The sequence below is a fragment of the Pipra filicauda genome, unplaced genomic scaffold (genome assembly GCF_003945595.2).
Source record: "Pipra filicauda isolate LSUMZ 115617 unplaced genomic scaffold, ASM394559v2 scaffold75_size2874737_pilon, whole genome shotgun sequence".
Classification (NCBI taxonomy): Eukaryota; Metazoa; Chordata; class Aves; order Passeriformes; family Pipridae; genus Pipra; species Pipra filicauda.
This window is the reverse complement of record NW_024104931.1, coordinates 1,432,349-1,456,324: the sequence shown is the minus strand read 5'-3', so window position 1 is coordinate 1,456,324 and position 23,976 is coordinate 1,432,349. Positions and strand designations below refer to the sequence as shown.

The window sequence follows — 23,976 nt, the reverse complement described above, 5'->3', positions numbered from 1 at the left end:
AGTAAATGAAAAATTACATATGTATAGGAAAAATGGCTTTATATGAAAAGTCTATAGTGTCTTTTTGACAGTGATAATATTTTTTGTAATCACAAGCTAAAGGAATTATTCAGGAAATATGGATTTATCTCTTGTTTTTAACGTAGTACTTATAGTACCCAATTCTGCATGCAGGTCACGCTGGAGAAAAAACAGGCTTTGCTATGGAGAAAGCTGAAATTCATGGTAATCTCTAATGTGTCTGAACTAATGCTTCCTTTCTTTTCTTTTCCACATATTTACTCTATGACTTTATTTATATTTTTTTAAATTAAAGGTAGCTACATACACAGGACTCCTATCTCACTTCTACAGTTCAAAGTCACCATGTGCTAGAACTTGCCACTATTTTACATCTACCACAGGATTTCAACAGAAAATTAGGATTGGCAATACAGTCTGTGGAGACAATACAGAGCACAGGCGGACACCAGACCACAAAGAACTTTACTGAACAGCATCAGGCCCCTGAAACCTTCACTAATCTGTGAAGTCTAAATTGTAGCATAATGTCCACTTAAAGTCCAGTGTAAAAACCGCCTCAATCTCCCAAATGAAGGCCTCTGAAAAGGCCCTACTGACCTAAATGTGGCAGTCTGTGGCCTTCTTGGAGGCAGGAGGCACACTGCACACTTGTGAGAGCATGCATCTTGCTGTAATGTAAAAATGGCTGTGTCAACTGCTTTAGGCATCTTTGTATTTTTTTTTTAACTCCTTTTCCATTTATCTGGAGCACTTTCATGTCTTCCTTTGCTAAAGCCTGGCTAATATTCCAGTTGGGGATATAACTGAATTCTTCTGACAGGCATGCAGTGAACAGCAGCTATCAACCTAATGTCACATGCAGTTGTCTGAGGCCTAATGCTCCCATCTTGGTGAATCCTAATTCTCCGAAGTGAAAAATAAATTCTGCTTGGCTTCAGAAATTTTTTTACTTACTATTTCAAATCTGTGTACTCAGTAGGTCTGGCAAATATTAGGAGTCTTTCTGGCATAGATATTGTGTGATTCAGTGTGAAAATAGAGATTATAATATATGGGATCACATCATCTCTGCTTAGAATGCTTACGTGGAAAACAAGAAGAAAGTATGTTCCCTTGCATTTGCCACACACAGGCTTTTAGGGATGGAATTGCCACATCATTACAGTGCTTACTTGGGGAACAGACTGCTGCTGTTGAAGACTGTAGGAGACGTATCCAAGGCACGAGGGACGTGCCAAGGCTGAGAAGCCCAAAGGAGCATGCGTCTAAGTAGATAACCCTATTGGTTAGAAGGTCACATGATATCAGGGTATAAAGGGACGCGCCGAATTTGAAATAAACCTCTTTGTCTCACCACCTGATGAGGAGCGTACTGATTCTTTACCATGTAAAGTACCGCCACGCAACAGAAGACCTGTAAGATTTGTACGATTTAAGAAGTGAGCTGACCTTTTAGTGATTTTGGAATATGAAAATGTGCTCTAGGAGCTTTCTCATGAGGCACTGCAGGGCATAGGAGACTGGTGTGCACAGGGAATATCTACAGTGAGATGTGATGGTAAGAACCACTTGCACACAAAGCTCCCATATGTGAGCAACTTGTATGGATTTACACGTTATGCGCAGATCAGACTTTGGTGCCCAGCTGGCTCTGTAGTCAAAGAGGAGGAAAAATTCTGCTTTTACTATTAATTTTGTGAAGCCACTATCAACAGCCTCAGGTAACACCTGAGGGCTTAGAGAAAGAGCCTTTCATTTGGCTTGTGTTTGCTGGGAATATAGCATCACAACAGCACCAGCTGAGTTGTTGGGAGTTTTAGTAGCAATATCCTTGTTAGAAGGCAGTTTCTATCAACATTCACTTTAACATGAGGATAACATCCCTGGTTTGTGTAATAGTATACTAATGTCTGCCTCTTTACTACGAAGTCCACGTGCTTTGCTTCATCTAAGGATAGGGCTAGAACAAAGAATATAAACAGACAAACTGAATGATGTGAGATTTACTTTCACAAGCATATTTCTAGAGCTGGAACTAGAATTTGAGACATTCAAGTCTGTTCAATTTAACAGCAACACCAAACCCAGGGTATGGGGCAACTGGCAGTTTATAAGAAGATCACTCAGCCCTCTACATCTTTATCCCTTGTTCCAGACAAGATAACAGACTTATTTCTAAATCAAATTAAACTCTAGATTTAATATTAACTCTCAGTTAATATTAACTGAGAGTACACGCAAAACAATTTTCGTTGTCTGTACTGTTCGAATGTCTAATACAGTTCTTCAAATCTCCAACATCTACCTGCCATCCAAGGTCCTATGACCTTCAGTGGGAACATTTAATTGCATTTTTCACCCATAATCCTATTTTCAAGGCTAGGTAAATAATAAATGGCACTAGGAACAATTTATCTTCTACCTTCCTTTCTTATTCTGCCTGCCATTCAGGCTCAAATTGAAGTGACTATTGGTTCTAGGCTCTTCTGAGACTCTTACCCTGCATCAAGGCAATAACATTCCATCAACCAACAACCCATAACATCTTCCCACCAACATAACCACTGAATAACCAAAATCTAATAAGATATTCAACTTCAGCCTATACAAAATCCTCTCAAGTAGGAGTTGAAGAAGAAAATTCTGTTCAGACCACTCTTTCTCCCAGGCGCAAATGGGCAGAGGGGGAAAAGGGAAAGGATCATTTGCGCATGCAAGTCTCTACTTGCTTGCTTTTAACGGCCTGCATCATGAAGTCAAAACCTTAACAGACAAGACATGATTAGCAAACGCTTTGTGCTCTTAAAGGAGAGTAATTATAGGCATGTGAAAAAAAGAAGAGATCCCTGAGGTACTCTTCCTTGCATGCCTCCCGAGAGGCAGCAGGGCCATTAAAAATTCCATGATGAAGAGGAAAAACAGTCTGGGAACAGCCAGGAGGCAATACAGCAAATTAATACACCAGCCATCCCTTGGGAGGACTGCAAGAAAGCAGGAAACTCTCCTTGCTTCACAAAATAAAATTATACCACTAATGATAACAGTCACCACACACACAAAACGGCTTCTAATGATGGGTGTGAAATTCCCAGTGCTGTGCATACACTTTGAATGAAATCTCTTCTCATCACAGACGTAAATCAAGAAAGGTAATCTAGGTAGTGTACAATTTATACAGCCTTTCAAATAAGACTTCCCAAGGAACCTTCCGTATAGAACCTCCTCCTTGACACTGGCAAGCCTTTCTTGAACACCCTCAACTGCACTCAGTATTCTGGCCTTCAGCTCTACTTAAACAAAGCACTGGGTTACCAGTCCTTCAGACAAATTGCACCAAAATCCACCACTGAAACAAAGAAAACATTTCCACAGCAGAGAAAGACTCTGGGATGTATACTCCTTGGGACACACTCGGTGATAGCAGAAGCTAAGCAGAAAGAGGCAATTTTGCGTGGCACAGTGGGCATCAGGTTGAAGAAACTGGATGTCCACAACAGCAAGACAATTTCTTCTCTAATATATTTCATATTATTTCAGGGGATTGGTTTCCCACACACATACATCCGACTCTGACAAATTTCTGCATAGAGTTTCTCCAGGATGAGGTGCAAGCTGTTTGAGTTTCCTAAAGCACAAACTACTGAAATTGACTCCATCCATGGCAAAAGAGGGAGATGTTAACTGGGGCAATAGCTAAACAGAGCTTAGAGATCACCTGAACCTCCTGTAAGGAAATGGACTACTAAGTAGTAGGCTTAGCGCGTAAAGCACCTAAAGAAAAACTACTGTCAAGAAAATGTTTCTGTGAAGGAACAATTTCCTTCCGTGCCCTTATCAGCATCTTTACATAAAGAAAGCACCTTATACCAAAGAGTTCAATCCTTGCCATATACATGGGGTCACAAAACACATTCGTTCTTTTCATATTTCTTTCTCCTATAAAGGTTCTTGAGCACATTTCACACTAAAATAGTAGCTACTTTCTCAAACTACAAGCATTCAGAAACACAACTGCCTCTGGGATGGTATAATTTCTCCGTCAATTCAGTAACAATTTATCAGTGCTTATGTTTGTCAGGACACCAGTCACCTGTTCATTAGAGGATGAAACCAAAATATATTATTAATTAGTTAACTAGACTATATACTCAGCAAAGCCTAGCTAACCTGATCCCTACGGATTTAGAAATCTCTTTGTAAACAGATTGGTTTTGGAAAGGGCCTTCACTAATCATCATAAAGGTAGAGATTTTGCCCAGTTTGAATTTTCAAGCAGGATTTGTCCAGCTCTCCTTTCTGGAAGACAAACTCCTATAGAGCCCCAAGTAAAACACTCGAGGCACAAGAAAGGTTATCCTAGCTGAAAATGAAGAGACCAATCAATTTTCTTGCTTCACAGGCAGAAAACAGCCCCAGAGTGGGGCAAAAGCACAGAAAGGAACCAATTTGCTGATGCACAATCTTCTGAATTCTCTTTATTCTCATCCAGTTGAACATTTAAGAGCTGATTTCTTCCTCCCTCCCCCTTTCCAGCTTTAACATGCTGGCTACAGCAGCATGAGGTCATGGTGCGACATCACAAAATTCCCTGCAGAAGCCAGTGGGAGGAGAGGCTTTGTTGGGTGGGTGCCAAGCTTCTGTTCAGACACATACAACCTTAGTACATTTTTCATGCTCTATTTGCTAATTAACAAGGAAAAGAAAGCCATGAAGCTGAAAGTCCAGACGTTTCTTTCAGATTTGGTCCCCCATACAAGCACACAAGCAGAATTGTGTCCAAAGCAAGGCTTTGTCTATGTGCATGAGGAAAGACCTCAAGGGCACCTTACCTTTACATAGTCACCTGCAGCACAAGAACAGGAGTCACCTCTAAGGCCAACACAATTTAATTTAGGATTAGTCAGCAGAAGGTGCCTGAATAGTGTATTAGCCCCAACTACGCAGACTCAAATATACCCAACTTTGGCCAGATCAGATCTAAATTTCAGCTTTAGCAAGAGAGAGACATATCAAGCCATTAGAGGTCACCTCAGGTGAGTTCTGAATCTGCTCAGAGAGTGCTCAGAGGGTCTATTTTAGACACTCAGGATACCAAAACGCCTCAGCATGTCACCCACACAACCTTGTCAGCACTTTCTCTCTCATCTTCTTCCGATTCTAATAGTGGACAATGATACTATGCCCACTTGTACCTATACAGCAGACTTGCAGCAACTCACTGCACATTCCAGAACAGATTACAGTAGTTTCTAAATAATCTGCCTGTCTGTCATACACTGTTTCATATACTGTAAGCACTTAGTTCATTGAGACTCCCAAATAAACTGCATCAGTATGTTTTATGCTAAGTTTGAACACGGGCTTCCTAGGGTAAAGCCTGTTAACTTACAATAAGGTCCATGAGTATTGTTCAGGTCTGTATTGGGTCTGGCTGAGCTGGAATTCATTTCCCCGCAGTAGCCCTCACAGTGCTGTGCTTTGCATTGGTAGCTAGAAGGGTGTTGATAACACACCAGTGTTTTGGCTACTGCTGAGCACAGCATCAGCACTGTAACATTCCTTTCTCAATCGAGGGCAAGATCCTGGGAGGGGACACAAGTAGGCCAGCTGACCCAAACTGACCAAAGGGATATTCCAGACTATATGACATCAGCTCAGATACAAAAGCTAAGGCAAGGAGCAGGAAGGCAGGCATTCATTGTCTCCAATGGTTGCCTGCTGAGGAACCATCATGCGTACCAAAGCCCTGCTTCTCGGAGGTGGCCGACCATCGCTGCTCATGGGAAGTAGAGAATAAACTGTGTTATCGTTCACTTCACTTTGCTTTTGCTCGTACAAGCTTCCACTTTGTTTTTTGCTTCAAATAAACTACCTTATCCCAACCCACGAGTTGTTTTTCCACTCTGTCACTCCCTGTCCAGCTGGGAAGGGGAGTGACAGAGCGGCTGGGGGGGCACCTGGCATCCAGCTAAGGTCAATCCACCAAAAGACCACACAGTACTACTGAGAAACACCTCTGAGAGGGAAGTGAGACAATGCCAACAGAGCAGAGCAAGGGAGTTACCTGGCAGTGCAGCGTGCTGGTGAGCATCTTCGGTGGGAAGCATCAGCAAGCACATCCAGAGAGTACAGAGGAGATAACGGATTGAACTGGAAAGTCAAGAGATTTTATTTAAGCAAAGTGTTAAAAGAAATAGTCTCCAGATACAGCTGCTCAGATCTATTCCCTATAGCTGTTCATACAAAGAAGACCTTTCCAACACCTCAAGGGGTGAAACTAGATGAGAACAGACTCTCACTTCAGACAAAAGGCTAACACAAAGGGGGCAACAGCAAATCTCACAACAGACAGCCTTAGCACACTCCTCTTTCAACTCACTTTATTAAAAATGCTGGTTGACTAAGAGCATAAGTGCTCTACTGCTGCATGCCTTGAGCAAAATGTTTGCTTCTCTTTCAGAAAGCCTCTTGTCTACCTTCACATTGTAGAGAGAAAAGTCACTGTTATGAATGGTGCAAGCACAGAATTTCCCATAGAGCAGTTCCCATATTCCCTATGGTTGTATGTATCACTGAAACAGACCTCTAGAAGTCTCAGGTGCACCAGGTTCAGTTCACAAATAGCTCCCAATTCATTCCACAGCAAGTGAGCTGCTCCTTCCACTCCCAACTGACCTCACAAGCTGCCTTTGCAAACTGCTTAAAACAAACTTCTGAAATACTGCATAGTCAGGTTAATCTAAGATCCTTTGTTAGACAAATCCTGAAAGCATCAAACCTGCACAAGATAGCTTGTTGTAAAAGATGCAATAGTTAGGACAGAAATGGAATAATCTGGTCAAACAATGCATGAAGCAAACTTTCCTCAATATGTAAATAGAAGGTTTAGACCGGTAGTTTCTCTGGGGTATGTGCATTATACTTCCATTCAGCATCTCCTCTTTATTTATAATTCACACCTCGAGCAGGAAGTTCATTTCCATCTGCTTTTCAAAGTGCTACACCAATCTCCAGAACACTTTTCTTGTATTACTAGGATAACTGATGCATTTTTAAATAAGGATAAATGAACAACCTACAGCTGTAGCAGGACTCATCATACAAGCTATCTGCAACTCCAGAACTCAGTACTAGGCCTTTACCCTAAACCTTTCTGAGAAACAAGATGGATCACAAAGCTGCTGCCATCAGGGAGCTCCTCCTTAAGTGGGACTGTTAGTTTACTGTCAGTGAAGTAACACTGCAACTGCACAGCAGGGAGAATCACCAGGAACCCTCTGTAGCTGATTCAAGTTCATTTAAGAAAAACAAAAGTAATTTGTTTTGGTCATTTTAAAGCTCTACATAGTTATCATTCCTATCTCTAGCATTATAAAAGCAGCATGTGAAATGTTCTTGTTAATAGAAAATGCACAACTGCACAAAGGCTTGAAAATCATTTCTTATCATACATGTATTTGTAGTCACCTGAAAGAGAAAACAGAATTCAGTCCTACTGCTCACCAACCATAAAACAACTCACAGAGGAATAGAAAGGAGTGTGCATGGCCAGGAACACTTAAAACGCGACTGCTCAAAATGAAGATCCTTTTTGCTTTCTGCTATTAAGAACCTGAGCTTTTATATCTTAAGTAAAAAAGTCTCCTAGCACTGAAGCTAAGAAAGACTTACTGGAGAATATAAAAGTGCATACACAAAAGTTTTAGTTACAAGAACGCCTATTTTTCTTGCTTATCACCTCTTACATTTTCCTGTTACAGCTTCTATTTAACTGTACCATTTAAGCTCACCATTTTTTCACTTCTCTGTTGATGAGACTATCAAGTAGAAGCCTGAGTCAAAAAAGGCAAAACAAAGCATTTCAAAAGAGAAAAATGTTCCAATTCTTATGGAATTTTGAGAGGTCAAAGGTCCTTCTTTCAAAAGGCATTTTTCCTTCCACTCACTGTCAGAGAGGAAGGCTTACACTGACCTAAATCAGGCAGATAAACAAAAGGAGTTCAGTTTAAATAGACAATATAATGCCTGAGAAATGGTTTGTGTTCAAAACCCAGAAGACATATCAGTTCACAAAATGAGAAGGGACAGGGCTGCCTTACCTCATGTGCACAGGCCACAATGTGTGGGAAATCAGAAGCCAGCACTGTGTTCTTTCTAGAGAGAAGGAAACCAAAAAATAAAAAAGGAAGAGCAGAGTCAGCTTACCTGGTTGCGATCTCTCTTCCCCATGGATGGTAACCAAAAACTGGAAGGAGGGCAGAGTCGAAAGGACAGGTGGGAGCAATGCCAATGAACGAACATGAGGGGGAAAAAAAAGGAGGGTTGGGGTAAGAAGAGAAGGGGAAGGGAAGAACAAAGATGGAGGGAGAAGGAAAAAGATTAAACATCATCAGGACCCATACTGAAAACAAGAAATTTCAAATCCAAGGAAGAAACCTAGATATCAACAGCTGGTGAAGGCTGGACCCATTGCACTGCAGTCAAGAGGTGCCATCCTTACCTACTCATTCCCCAGCAAGAATAGCATCACAGGGATATCAAAGGGTAGGCACCATGACTATTCCCAGTGCCGACTACAATTTAAATACACTAACTGGGGAAGGAGACAGAACAACAAAGAAAGAGAATTTCATGGCTGCCTTGTCAGCATGATTTCTGCAGCCTGGGTATGCGCCCATAGTGTGACTCCACACCAAAGCATTTAAAAAAACTAACATATAGGGCTTAGTCTCCTCTTACCATGTGAAAGACCTGCAGTTATTACAATGGCACATTATAAGGGAGGAGGAAAGAAAAAGCTGGCTGTAAACAAAAGGGCATTTGAGCAGTGTCCACACACTGGGGCAGCAATTCTAAGTAAGAAAACAGAGAAGCCATCAGTAGAGTACTGTCCCCCATTCCATAGGTTATGCTTAGGTTACTACCCAGCTCTTCATTCCCTTCAGCCCCAGGAGGGGAGGGGACCCTATAGTTCTTCATCCCCTCCCAAAGGTCTATACAACAGCTGTTAAGGGCCTTACTCTTTCTGGCGCGGATCACTAACAATATGACCTAGCCTCTCGGTGCCCAGATTGCTCATGGAGGTCTCCTGAAACACAAAGACAGATAAAGATTGCAAACTCACACAGTGAGCAGACATAATAGCTTGCTGCTGCCAGTAAGAACAAATCTTACTCCCCTGGGTCACATCCTTTCCTTACCAGCCCACTCTCAGCTAAACATATTCACTCTTACCTTTTAGAACCTCAGCTGAGCCAATTTAACTAAGTAGAATCTCAGAAAATCATTTAGTTTTATTTGTGAGGCTTGGTTTTTGTTATTTCAGTGATGATATTTGCTTGCAGAGGGGCTCACCAAGGACTGGACTAGTACAAACTATGCAGCACGATGATGCAGTTAAGAGCAGGAGAAATGACTGAGAAGTGCTTCTTTCCAGGTAGTCAGGGTCAGCTCGGCCATAAACAGGCTGAGAGGCAGAACACTACACTATTCCACTAACAGCAGGGATTCACCAAGCACAGAAGAATAAAATAAGGAGCAAAAGCACAAAGCTTTTGCCCTTTCTGAAAGCAGCAATTCAGCAGCAGGACCTCTAGCAGCTAAAAAGAGGTAGATCCTAGAAGAAAGGACGTGCACTGGGAGCATGTTCCTTCCTGTGAGACGCTGCCCTGCGTACGTGCTTGATGCTGGAATACACATACACACACAGCCTGAAGCACCAGCTGTTCACATCTGCCTAGCAACTCCCTCCAAGAAGGAGGTATACTTTGCAGCAAGGGGCTGAAGATGAGGGTATAAGTCTTTCACAGGTATGGTTTGTTTGTGCCAGATACATAGGCAAAACACACTCAAAGTTTGGTGGCAGTTGTAGCAGCAGGGGTGAAAGATGGGCTATTTGTTACAGCAGGAAAATTATTAACTTAAAGTGCCATAATGTTTAAATTTACAGTTTATTACTGTGTAAATTACAAGCCATACTTTTGGTAATTAGCAGCTCGCTGGCGGGGAGCTCTGAATGAAACTCATTATTTATGATTACAATTTCGAGAGAGATGGGGAAGGGGGAGCAGTGACCTCTGCTGCAAATGACAAAGATCCCTTTAAGGTGATGAAGATGAATTAAACAAGTAAATATTATCCTTCTCATTTGGATCATTAGAGGTGTGCCGCCAGGCCCAGCCACTTGCAGGTGGCCTGAGGAACCCTACTCAAAACCAGTCTCTTGCCAGCTAAGGATTCATATTTTAAACACTGGTTACAACTAAGCAAGGTGAGTGGAAGAAAGAAGGGGCAAACAAGAATCTTTCACGTATGACTGAACTGAAGGTAACTGTCACACTCCTCTAGACCCTGGGCCCCTCTAACACACCTTGCTAGCAGATTCTATCTATGGCCACTCAGCTCAGAACTTATGCCAGTGTTTTCAAAAGCACAGAGAATATTGCAATAAAAGACAAGCCAAACACAGCCAACACCTTCCTTCTCAGAAACTTCTTTTACAACAGTCAGTGCTCCATGATGCAGATCCAAACAAGTGTATCCCTCCTTTTATGCAGACATCTGCAACGTATTGCTTATTCCTTTAGAAAAAGGACTAATATTTTGTATGTTGGTTGCCCTATATATAATAAGACTAGTCAGTGGCTTTGGGTAGCTTTGTCTGCATTACTGCATATACCCTTTTATTCTTCTGTCACCCCACTAAAAATGCAACCGCTAAAACCACCTTCCTTTGCTGCCATTAATATCAGTCAGCTTCCCTATCTAAAATTTGGCCTTCCTTCACCTTTGAGCCACCTCTCTGCCCTTGTGGTCTCAGATGAGCATGCACAAGTCTCATGCTATCACCATTTTCCCCTACATTCTGTCTAAATGTTCTTGTTATTTACTCTGTCATTCATCTTCAGGCCTCCTTTCATACTACTTTCAGTGCTGATCAACTGTCTTTGCCACCCCAAACATGCCTTAAAATCCACTTAGTCACTCAATCAATTTCTGACAGTCAAAGCAGTTAAACAAATCAAACAATACATGAAACAAAAAATATACAGAGCCACTTTCTGCAGAAGACAATTTACATGATATCTTAGAATAGTACTTCAAGACTGATCAGTATTGAAAATACAAAATTATCATCTTTCAGAAGGGCAATACCTTGCCAACAAGCCTCCTCCGACCTTTTCGGAGACAACGGGCAGCAGCTCCTGGAAGGCGATTCAGGCGAGCATGAAATCCTGGAAACCAAACCCAGAAAAACTGAGCAATGAACACAGAAGATTCTTCCTGACAAAACCACCAGGAAAAATCATTAGTTCAGTAATCAAATCAGATCCTCTGTCTCTTGTTTTCCAGTCTCAAAGATGTAGATATGCCAGTTTATCCACAAATCAAATAAAATCCATATTTTTTTAAAAAGAAGACTCAAGAATGTGGGCAGCTGGTAGGAGTATTACAGTAAACTCTCCAATAGTGCAGCTTTTTTTAACTGGATCATGAAAAAACCCCAAAACAGATCACCAATACCATTTAAATGTAACACCTACAAACAGAATCTACTTCTCCCATCACAACAGAAGTTCTCAAACACATGGCATTCCTGATGGATCTCACCTCTCTGAGCTGGTCGTGAGGGCAAAAGGAACGTGGAAACTGAGAGCTTGTCCAGGCCTGAGTCAATCCTCTCCACTTCAGATCGGTGATCAGCTCCCCACTTAGGAAGAAGGTTGGGGACAGTGAATCCTGGAACACATTCTCCTTCATAAAACCAATCACTTTGCTCATCATCTCCTAAAGAAACAGAATGGAATTAGCCACAAATAACATCAATGTGCCCGGTGACAATCCCTCAAAATATTAGAAGTAGGCATATTTGGATGTGAAACAGCTGAAGTCTCATTAGGAATTCCTTCCTGAAGAGCCTCATATTTGTATTCCGTTTCAATGATCCTCAGTAACTATGGGGCCTCACTAAATGCTTTAAACTATCCAACTCATCAGTCTACAGAATTTCCCTATAGAACAAAGTCCTCTTTATAGACCTGCCTAGGGCAGCTTTAGCACTCTGTTGCTACTGCATCTCATCAACCTTAGTTCAGTGTTGTGTGATGTCTTATGCAGAACTCTTTCTCTGAAGTAATTACTGTGACAACGGTAGAGGCCAATCATTTGGCACACACTATAGGCAGTCACAGGAGAGATTTCACAAGAGAAAAAGACCAGGCTCACAGAGTAAGCAAAAGGAGCATGTTCACTGATGAGAAAGATCCCTACCCTCCTAAGACAGAAGCTAAGAGAAAAACACACAACTATCAGAAATGGTCACTTTGAGCGTAAGCACTAACCATGCTGTGAGTTCTTCTCAATCTGTCTTCTTAGAATCTGTCAGAACTACAAATGCTTGGCAAAACTGAAGCGGCAGCAACAGAAGTCATGACAAAAGTCTCCGTAAAGCTGTGTCACTAATTAACGCAGCTGCAGCCTAAAACTGAACTGCATCAGGCACCATTCATAGTAAATCTGTCAGGCCAGAAAGTCCCTGAGAGTGGTAGCCCATGAGCAGTGTATGAAAAAAGCAGGAGGAAGGCAAAGAACCTGACACACATAGCTTTTCAGTAGCCCAACTAACAAACAGTCCCATGTAATTGCAAGGTCCTTCATCTTGCCTTAAAAAACTAACACACCTGACTTAGGGAAAACTCTCAGTTACCTACCATTAAGTCTCAACTCAAGCATCCCCACTTACTCTCCTTTCCTCACAGTTACATTACTCCTGACCAAAGTCTATGATGCCTACCCACACATCTTGCCAGGAAAAAAAAAAAAAAAAGGGAAACCCCACCATACCTAAAAAAATCTAAACAAACAAACAAACAAAAAACCCCCAACAGTACAAGAAACTAAGAAAATCTCAGCCTAGTAAGAATACTGCAATCTTCCACATAACAGAAGCAGCAACACACAAAACCAACTCCAATCAGCAACAGGTAGGACAGCCAGAACACTTCAGCCCAAAGCTCTGACATTGCTTTTTATTTCTGTGATATATCTGTTGACCTACCACTTATATCTTAAAATATAAACATCCTTCTGCATCTCTTGGTAAATTAAAATTAAATAATGTTGCATAGTTCTTCTAAGTGATCACAATTTGTGCAAAACTATCCCTTCCATTTTGGGTCTATGAGCATAGTGCAGTGTCATATCTCAAATCACTACTTTTGTATTTCATAAAACAAACTTTCACAATCAGGATCATATGCTAATACTGCAGTAATTTTCACTGTGAGAGATCCCAATGCGTGTAACAAATACAAACCAAAAAACCCACCTTACAATCAAATTATAAACTAGGACCATTCTCTGCTCTTAGAAGTGTGCTGGTATGTGTAATTGCAATGATAACTCATTTAATTAGCAACAGCAAAAATATTACATGATGTAACCTCAAAAGAAGTAAGGGAAAAAACTACATTAATTTTAGTATGCTGCTAACTTAAATTTCCCATTATTCAGTTTGGAATTGTACTAGAAAACTATTTCTAAGAAGATGATCAGTGAGAAAAATAATTTTGTGCTCTCCCCATCTCACTGACCATAGACAGCTGTTGTTTTTTTACTTACTTTATGACTAGAAATTGTCCAAATTAAAAAAAAAAAAAAGGAGAGAGATATTTCTTATTTAGCCTGAAAGTCCAACAATATTTTTTAGCCTTTTTAACATAACGGTTAACATAACATCTTGGCCAGAAATCTATCACAGTATAAACTGTTTGAACAGACCGAGACCTGATGACTAGGATGTCACATCTCTTCTAGTACCTAGACAGGTAAGGCTGTAACTGGATTTTATTAATTTATCTGAGTCACATTTCTACATATTCTTGTATATTGAGTATCCTACTTCTAGTAGCAGCCAGAAGTTAATGTCTAAAACAGGGTATAAAACCAGGGCAAGTATATAGAGCAAGCATATAGACAAGTGTATATATATAGAGTATCCAGTCTACATCAATCTTACCTTGGGTGATGAAGTAAAACACTTCAGTCACCACCCTGCTTTATCAACTGATATACAAGTGCTCACTGATTTCAGCTACCCCCCGAACAATCATCAGTAAAAAGAGAAGACAAAAGATTTTACTTTTCTGTTGCTTTTGAAGAACCAGAGGCTGGAAACAGTTATTTTTCAGCAAAGGTCAAAGCTGATATTTGAAATCCCTAATTATACCCATGGAGATCACAACAGATTGGCCCTACAGCCTAAAATATCATCAGAAAACATGTAAGCATATTTGCTATCATTGTGTTGCCTCACTCACAGATACCCGGGTCAGTAACAAGCTAGTGGAAGCAGCATTTCCTACTGAGCTACTGATGCTACTTCCCTTAGCACACCTATATTCCCAGAAGAGACTTCATCCAAATCTTAGCCTGGTAAATGTGACAGAATCCTAGTGCACAGAATTGCAGGTCTCTAGGGTCACAGTCCACATGCTCCAAATATAGTCCTGAGTGCCTATGTGCCTACTACAACCTATTTCATACTTACTTCTGCCATATCTCCCATAAACTGGACACTGTGCTGTCACTGATAAATAAAACCAGATTACACTTCACACTCAAAACTCCTAAGAAATAATTTCTACAACAGACATTGAAAATACTAGGTTCAACTAATGCACGCAAGGGCAAGGGAAGAAGATATATTTAAAGAAATAAAACCAATCATGTATTACCGTCATCTTCTTAGCACAATTAGGTGACTTATCAGTATTAAGTAATTTTTTTTCACATCTTCTCTTTCTACCCAGAGAGAAAACAACTAACAAATTCAGGCACTAATGGTGTGTAGACAACAACTAAAACATCTACAGAAACAAATCATAAGCCGTGTTCTTTCATTGTGGAGAGCTCTCAAATTCCCCTTGTACTTCTGTGCCTTTCCATAATAATAGCTTCTTATATTGCAAATATTGTGGATCTGATATACAAAGTATTTCAGCAGGAAGAGTGTACTGTTATGAAAATCACATTTTTGCAGCCCTCTCATTTCTTAACTTCTAGCCCCTCCGTGACACTGGCTTTTCTCCCACACTTCCCTCTTCGTCCCTCTTTAAACACAGACCTTTCTTTGTACTTGTAAAGAAAGGAAGAAAAATTCCCCAGCAGCACAGAAGGAAAACCACAAGACAGTTGTTACCTTGTCGGCCCTCGTCATTGGTAAACAGGCCAGTATCACTGCTGCTGCACACACTGCTGGTTTCACTGGAACGAAAAACAAAATAAAAAAAAACATGGTTACAATTGCAGCAGGCACAAAACAAAAACCACTTTACTACATTCTACTGGCTTGTCCAAGACCAAAACGCTTTACACATCTCAAAAAATTGCATTTCCGATACGTGGACAGGGCGTAACTGCTTTCTGTTATAACCTAGCAACGCTGCATCACTTGAAAAAGAGTAGAATCCTGTATCTAGTTTAGTTCTAAGTTATCAAAAAGTAATTAATACAGTGGCATTTGCCTCAGGTACTAGAATTAATAACCTAACTATGACATTGTCTGGAATACTCACCAGGAAATTAAGTGCAGTTAAAAACTCTGTCCTTGGGTCACTTAACAGCTACTGAAAACCCTCTGAAGTTCTCTACTTCAGATTCCCTTTTCTCAAAAATGTTACACTGATACACAAACCCTTCCTTCAACAGCAACTTTTATTTTATTTGGAGTGAAGAGCAGCTGGTACATTTACAACTCTTCAGCTAAATACCTTAGCACAGCATGAATTGTTGCTGCTGAATGCAACCTTGTTAGAACATGCTTTGTGTTTGCTGAAGCAGTTAGGGGAGACTCTTAATTCTTGAACAGAAGAATAAAGCTAATAATTAACGTGTAGAAAGCCATTAACTGACCGTAGAGCTGGATAAATGTATGTAGGAGAAGTACATGCTCAGGTCAATACCAAGCATCTGATGGCTTTAATGCTGACATTAAATCAATCCTTGGACACTTCAGGCCGTACTTCCTCCAATTTAGCCAAGATACCAGGACAAGCAGAAACCACTTACTGCCTACTCCTGTAGCACTAAGATCTTAGATGCAAACACCTGGTGTACCTCAGCACTCAAATCAACCTCCCTTCTAGGCGTGCTGTTTGAAAGTATCTCTGGATCCCTCTTCACCAGGGAAACTCAATCATACTAGACACCAGTATCAACTGGAAACCCCTTGGTTCAGAAGGCTGAATGATGAGGGACCACAAAATATGTCACCCCAAAGAACTGCAGGCACACAATAAACCCCCCATCCTGTGAGCATATTACTGCTCTTAGAAAATGCACCCTAAAGCACAGTCAACTCATCATGCTGGATATATACAAACTCTGCATCTTCATCATTCTATAAAGGCCATTTATACTTAAAAGATGAACAAATTGTACATCATTCTCATATTTCAGTATTTAAGTTAATATCAAGTTCCAAATTAATCCATTACAAAGCTTGGCCATTCTTTCACCCTCCCACATAGTAGCAATTAAGGCCAAGGACTGAAAACCATTAATTAATTGTTTCATTCCTAGCTCTCCTACCAACTCACTGTATACCCTGGGCCAATCTCTTAGCGTGTCTGCTTTCTCTTTTGATAGCTTGGATTAACAGTCCTCATAAGCTGCAGATGTGAGGACCAAGTGACTCCTTCATAAGGGTTTTAGCATCCTCAGAGGAAAGGTGCCTGAGAAAGGAAAAAGCATTGTCAAGATTCCAGATCACATTAACAGTATTTAAAGCATCCTGTTGCACTGAGAGCTCTTTAGTTCCTTATAGATAAGCATCACTGCCAGTGCTTTACCAGAACAAACTTTCAGGGATCTCATCTTCTTCACCACCCCTTTTACACTGCAGGGCTGAACACAAACTAGACTCCTACTACACGAGCCTTTCTGCAGGTCCAGTAAGCACTGATTAATGACCTCCACTTGCAAAGGAGGCTACTTACCTTAACCACAAAATAATGAACGCTATTGATCCGACAAGCTACTGCTATAGAGTGTTATTGATCACGCAATCTTTGGTTAAAATGGTCCTCATTTAGCAATTTCACTGTCAGAAACACCTGGAGCAAAGCATGCTTATAATTAAATAGTTTGGGGGAGTTAAAGTGAGAGGTGATGGACAGAGATCTCAGGTTTCCCCCATTTATTCTTTTGCCTGAGCTATTGTTTGTGTCAGGAGGGATATTGATTTTCTATAAAAATAAGAAAACAAGAGGCACCGAGGGGCTGCAGAAGGTCAGGCTGGGCTGGAGAAGGAGGGGAAGCTGAACACTCTGTCTTTGTCACTTGCCTTCCAAGAGAGAGGAATTTTTTCTTTATGGAGAAACTGGCCTCCAATTCATCAGCTTAGCCAGACTCTTGAATGCCACTGCAGGCTGTCATTGAAAGAGCTCCCTTCCAAAGGGTAAAGCAACTTAACTGCACACCCAGGATGAGCAATGGTTACACTCTCAGGCCAGAATATAGTAGTGGTTTTGGCTGGCATAGAGTTAAATATTTCTCATAGTAGCTCTATGGTTGTATGTTTTGGATTTGTGACCAAACCAGTGCCGGTAACACTGATGTTCTAGTTATTGCTGAGCAGTGCTTATACAGTGCCAGTGCTGTCTCTGTTTTTCACACTGCCCCACCAGTGAGCAGGCTGGGGATGCATGAGAAGGTGAGAGGGGACACAGCTGTGACAGCTGACCCCAGCTGAATACAGGAATATTCCATACCATATGGTGTCATGCTCAGCAATAAAAACTGGGAAAAAGAAGGAGGAATCTGGGGACATTTGGAATTATGGCATTTTTCTTGCCAAATAACTGCTACAAATGATGGAGTTCTGTATTCCTGGAAATGGCTGAACATCTGCCTGCTGATAGGAAGTAGGGAATTTCTTGTTTTGCTTTGCTTGTGCACATAGCTTTTGCTTTACCTACTAAACTGAATTCACCTCAACCCGGGAGTTTTCTCATTTTTACTCTTCCACTTCTCTCCCCCATCCCACTGCGGGGGAGTGAGCAGGCAGCTATGTGGGGCTGAGCTGCCTATCCAGATCAATCCACAACAAACACATAAGCATTAAACCAGCAAAATCTCACAGCACTGCTGGGCCAGTAGAGTCCCTAGTTCGAAAAAGTCACACTAAAAGTTCTGGCACTTGAAAATAGATGAGAGCAATTGCACATCTTTCACTAGTAAGCATGCCACTGAAAGTCATTTTTCAGACAGCTCTTGTACTATGGTTTATTCAGTCCTCAAACCAAACCAAACCCAGACCTGGAAGTACCAACAAGAGAAAGAACTTCAGCACTCTATATATAATTTGCCTTTGCTTTATTATGGCTGCAGGGAATCTCAAAGCATTAAGGGACAGAAGGGCATGCTACTTCTAACAGTTAACTTAGCAGTTAACTGTCACCTTTGTACAAATATACAAATGACTGCTTAAACCACTTGCTTCCTCTGTTGTTTCCACAATTATTTATAGATCAGGCATTGAGTCGTGTCATTACCCAATTCAAAACCATCATCATTTCCTCATCATGTTCTTGCACATCCTTCCTTCTCTCAATTTGTGTTCACCTCTTGCCACGTTTGGCAAACAATTTCAAAGATTTCATTTCATGTACATGTTGAATCATAACACTGCAGCTCATCTTCCTCCAGAAAAAGACTGGGAGCAGTCCCACGAGCAAACTATAAAAAACTACCTCCTCGTTAAGAATTCATATCCAAGACTTTCTCAGTGAATGGGAATTTATCGACTGAATACAGGAGGGTTTTGATCTAACTTAGGATAAAAAGCCTTCTAGAAAGCAGAGAAAAATACTGGATACTTCAGCATTTACAGATTCATTCCTGCATAACAAAGAAAATCAAGTGTCAGTGGAGGGGAGGAAAAAGAAGGTGGGGAAAAAAAAAAAAAACGTTCTCAATATACAGCTTAGTTTGCCTGAAAACCCACTGCGTTTGTGACACTCCCTACTGCTAGAGGAGTGAACAGTGGTGGAACCCCTTCAGTATGAAAGTTTTGTAAATCACCAGATCACCACAGATTGCTTCCAAGTCCCACAGGCAGCATCAGTCACCCTTGCTTGTGATGACAACCACACCATTCACCCCCCTAGGTATCCAATTTTCTTCTCCCTTCCTCAGGATATGCCCTTGTCATGCATCTGTGCAAAGTACTTCTCTTACTGTACCAGAAAAAAACATCTAGAGGACAGTGGGAGTGAGGTAAGCACAGCCAGTTTCACTCTGCTGCTAGCAGCAAAGTGCTATATTTAGAGCAGCAGAGACCAAAGCATGATCCTTCATTGCCATAAGGGATACTCCTCACTGAAGAGGGTTCTATGTATTTCTCCCTCCAACTTTGACCCTCCCCAGTGAGTCATAGCACAGATCACCCATGTGGTGTTGAAGAGGTCAAATATTCCAAGCCCTAGCTTTCTGAAGAGAATCCCAAGGATTTGGCAGCAGATGGTAAGTGTCATTTGGTGCATACACTTGCACAATAATTAGTTTGAGAGCAAGGGACAACTGAGAGAGAACAAATCAGCATGGTCCTCAAGTAACAGCCCGGACATAGCTCTTTATTAACTCTTTCAAAGGCTGGAACAAAAAAAGGCTGGATGAAAGCCTGATGGTTTAAGTTCAAGTTTGACATGATGGAACGGACTCTGATTGGTGAAAAAATAAACAAACAACTCAAGGAACACTGTCCATCACTGCCACATCAAGGAAGAGTATCTCTCAGTCCATCATCACTGACATGCAACATTCAGGAGCTACTCAGCACATTCCTTTTCCTGGAATACCAACAAATAGCTCCGAAAAGATAAAACTGCTTTTAACAACTAGTAGCAAAAAGGCATCCACAAGTCTCTTGTAAAGACCCACTTTTTAGCAACAATAGCCACTCTTAAAGGAAAAAAGTGACCACTTTTTTGCTACTTCCAGGCTGTAACAGTCACATACAAACCACACTGACCCACTAAAAATGCAGTAGGGGTCCCCTGGGCCAGGACAGTGAGGACTTATTACAACCTAAGCTCTTCACAATGTCCCAGAAAATACCACTGAGAAGTCTGAGCTTCCAGCTGTTATCCACAAAGCTGTAATAACAAAGTGCCACCTGTCCACTCTGACAAACGGCAGGAGCTAGACTGTCAGAACACTTAAATGAACCTTAACATATGAACAATCATACTGGATCAAGCAGTTATACTTTCCAAATGCACTGCCCTCTGTCTGATAGGGCCTGTTACAGTGGATGGTTTAAGAACATGAGAACATGACAAATGCAGACTCCTCTGTACACTTCTCCAGCTTCTAGCTGTCAGTAGTCTAAGGACTTCCTGAGCTGGATCTTTCATCTGGCCTGTAATGTTTAACAGACCCTGATAAATCTAGGCTCCACACACCACTTTTGAACATACTTAATCTTTGACCTCCAAAATGTCCTGCAGTAGAGTTCCAAATCTCACGTTTCATGAAATATGGGTTTTTTGTTTTACATGTTTCCTCAATGTCTGCTGCTTCTTACACAATGATAATTAGAAAATAAACAATCACATTCATTTTCTGTATGCCATTCGTTAAGAAATGTCCTCCACTTGGTTCTCAGCAGTTACTTCTTTTCTAATCTGAAAAATCTTTTCAGACAGAAGCAGTTTTATAACGTCAAACCTTCTACAAAAGAATAAAAGTCACACTCAAGGGAAAAACTTCCCAAGGTTTTTAAACTCCCAAGTTTTTTTTAAATTCAGACCATGATATTTAAATGTCTCTTTTTAATCCCTTCTGAAATTCTGACACAAATTCATCAAAGTTCTCCAAAACTGGACATGAAGACACGCCAGACACAGGCTTATCCTGTAAGTAATTCAAGTTCCCCTCAACTTCATCATCTCACTACATTCTCCCCATAGCTAGCCTTTCAGGACCAGATCAGAGCAGAGATGTAGAACTGCAAGCAAGATGTTTAGACTGAGGTTCACACAGTACCTGTACAGAGCACTAGCAGTAATGATGGGAGGTCTTATCTGTTCTCTATTACTACCTATGGTAAATTTTGAAAACAAGAAACTGAGATCAGTTCATATCAATCACACAAGTGCCAAAGGTGGACTTACTCTCCAAACCGCAGGCCACAAGCATGCCACTTTGTAGCTGCAGGGCCACAGACATTTCAGAGGACTCCTTGTGTAACAGGAGCCAGAAACATATCAGCTTCCCAACTTATCAAGGAAGCATTTCGGGCCATTATACAGCATTGACAGGAAAGACTTGGAAAGAATCTACAGTTTGGAAGTAGCTGAGATACTTCTCCTCTTCAAAGAGAGAGCAGCACTGAATAATTTTGATAAGAACTTCAAAAAGCAAGGCACGGGATTTACAAGCAGCTGCAGCAAGGCAGGGAAGAAACCAAGATCTCACCATTCTGACATGTTTTCATCTGAGCCCTGTTTCTGATCATCAGCTTCACACTCCATCCGCTCCTTCCTTCCCCCTTTGCTGAGGAAGGGCCTGTTCTCTCCTGATTCACAAAGGCCATGACTGGATGATGTCCAAGGGGCATTTTCTTTCCAGCGTGAAAGGCGCTGTTTCTTGGCTGACTTGAACCTGCAGCCCCTCTCACAGTTCCACTCTGACACCCTGAGCTTTTGCTGGAGACTGGCAGCCACCTCTGACGTCACACGTTTGACTTTCCGTCGGCGCCTGAGAGGTCGACAGGGTGCATTCTCTGTAAAGGAGTCTGACTCATGCCACAGGTGCTGCTTGCTCCTCAGGGTGGCACTAAGAGCTGGGTGTCGTTTGACCACTGCCATGTCATCAGAGTCACTGAAATTAGCTGTCAGCACCTCACGGCAATCCTTGATAGCTTCGTCCAAGCTGGACTCTGAGGCCTCACTGTAGCAGCAGGCGTGCTCTGCCTGATGCGCAAAGTCTGAGCGTCGCTTACGACCCCGTCTCTTGCGGAGCTGTCGCCGCTGCTGCCGTGGGCTTAGTGCCATCTCTTCCCATAGCTCATCCAGTTTGTTTTGTTCTGAAGTCTGCTCTAAGGCTGAGGCCAAGTCATGCACCAGTTCATCCATTGGCAATGCCTGTGAAAAATGACAACAATTACCACCAGAATAAACACTGCTACCAACATATCACTGGACTGTAGTATGCTATAGCCTTTGTAACATTAACCAAGTTAGACACTTACTTTAGAGTTGCCTGGGAGGACCCAATGCAGGACAACTGCCACTTCTTGGGCTAACACTCACTTCTTCCTTTTGCAAGGGTTAAATCCCTCTTGTAGCCATTGTGGCACAGAGCTCCATACTGCAGCAGGTGAGTCAAGTGCTCTGTGTCTGAAAAGGCCTTAAGGTTGCATCTTTTGCGTTGAAGCAGCATGCTCTATTACACATCCTAAGGGTATGAAAGCCTGCAACTAGTTTGCTACCTCCAGTAGGTAAGCCACAGAGAAGGATTAGCCTGCTCGACAAACAGATTGCATCTTCCAAAAAGGAGACAAACAGCAAAGCTGGCAGTAAAACAGATGGTAAAACAGGTATTTTGCAGGCCAGTATCACTTCAACAGCAAAATAAGGCGCGCGGGACTCCGCGCTCCTTAGAACAGGGTGTATGAGACCGAGCCCAAACTCCTACTGCCGAAAAATCCCACCCCTTTCACCTCAGGGCTGCCAGTGTGCCATTCCCAAAGTCCTGGGCAAATCCCTCACCTCACAACCCCTCCCTCCCTCCCTCCCTCTCCGTGCCTTGCAGACGTGGGATTTCTCTCCTCACCGGGCTCAGAAACACCCGCACCCCCATCCCGGTGAACCACCCGCTGCCGGAGGCCGCCTCCCTTAGTCCTCAGGGAGCCGGCCGCACCGACCCCCTCCTCTGGGGAGAAGCTGCTGCTTTTGCTCGACAGCCCCCAACCCCGCCGGGAGCACCTGTCCTCAGCGCCCCGGCCCCACCGGCTCCCGCCAGGACCCCCGACCCCACTCACCGACCAGCGCCCCGCTCCGCCAGCCCCTCGTCAGCGCCGCTTCCGGCCTGCCCGGGCCACTTCCTCCGCCCGCCCCGCCCGCGGGGCGGGTCTGCCGGCGGGCCGGGTGGGGTAGTGCCGACATCGAGCCCGCCGAGCCCTGCCAGGCCAGCGCAGCCCTCGCCCCGCGGCCGGCCGGCTTCTGAGCGCGGGTGGCCAGTGTGCCTTGCGTCTCTGTTTGCGCTGTGGTTGGTGCCGCTGGTGGAGACATTACAGATCCCTTACCCGCTAACGGGGCAGCCCTTCCCATATACTTACTCTCCAGTTGCTTGGTTATTGTATTTTATTTTTAATAGACAAACAATAAACTCCGTACTCGAACTCCTCCATTTCGCTGCTGGCTAATTGTGTGTATCCTGAATTAAACCTCTCAGTGTTACTTCCCTCTCCTTAAGCCTTGCATCTCTTTTCCTCTAATTCCATTTTACATATCACCAGCAGCCATCAGAATAAAGCTCGGTGCGACCCTGCCACCATCCAGTTTTGCTTAGCATTTCTTTTTATTTCTCAATTTTCATGATATTTCTTCGGGTTTGTTTTTTGGGGTTTTTTTGTTTGTTTGGGGGTTTTTTGGTTTGTTTTTGTTTGGTTTTGGTTTCTGTTTTTTTGGGGTTTTTGTTTTTGTTTTGTTTTTTCCGGGAAGGGACAGGGTTTTGTTCTTGTTGGTTTTTTGTTTGTTTTCTGTTTTGTTTTGTTTTCGGGGGGGATTTTTTGGAGGGTTTTGTTTGTTGGGGTTTTTTGTTTGAGGGGGGTGTTTGTTTTTGCAACTCAGGTGGCTGCACTCACATTCAAGCCGATACTGATTCATTTTTCAAGTAATGTTTTACGAGGCAGCATACCAAAAGTTTTGTCAAAGTCCATAGCTT

General features: G+C 42.2%; 1 protein-coding gene across 4 annotated transcripts in view; it reads right to left on the bottom strand.

Moving 5' to 3' along the window:
- GPATCH2L (G-patch domain containing 2 like) overlaps window positions 1-23,665 on the bottom strand; it is a 36,015-nt gene extending 12,350 nt beyond the window's left edge. The window contains exons 1-9 of one of the 4 annotated variants that reach the window (XM_027720091.2): window positions 23,072-23,665; window positions 22,280-22,485; window positions 21,505-22,172; window positions 15,224-15,288; window positions 11,635-11,811; window positions 11,179-11,258; window positions 9,045-9,112; window positions 8,124-8,178; window positions 6,089-6,174 (exon numbers count right to left, since the gene is read on the bottom strand). In XM_027720091.2, the coding sequence (XP_027575892.1) occupies window positions 6,089-6,174; window positions 8,124-8,178; window positions 9,045-9,112; window positions 11,179-11,258; window positions 11,635-11,811; window positions 15,224-15,288; window positions 21,505-22,163 (1,190 nt within the window). In that variant the 5' untranslated portion in view covers window positions 22,164-22,172; window positions 22,280-22,485; window positions 23,072-23,665. Of the gene's footprint in view, window positions 1-6,088; window positions 6,175-8,123; window positions 8,179-8,229; window positions 8,270-9,044; window positions 9,113-11,178; window positions 11,259-11,634; window positions 11,812-15,223; window positions 15,289-21,504; window positions 22,173-22,279; window positions 22,486-23,071 lie in introns of all 4 variants that reach the window. The other 3 variants (XM_027720088.2, XM_039389673.1, XM_039389674.1) reach the window with 3 other exon arrangements.
- Window positions 23,666-23,976: the final 311 nt, after the last annotated feature.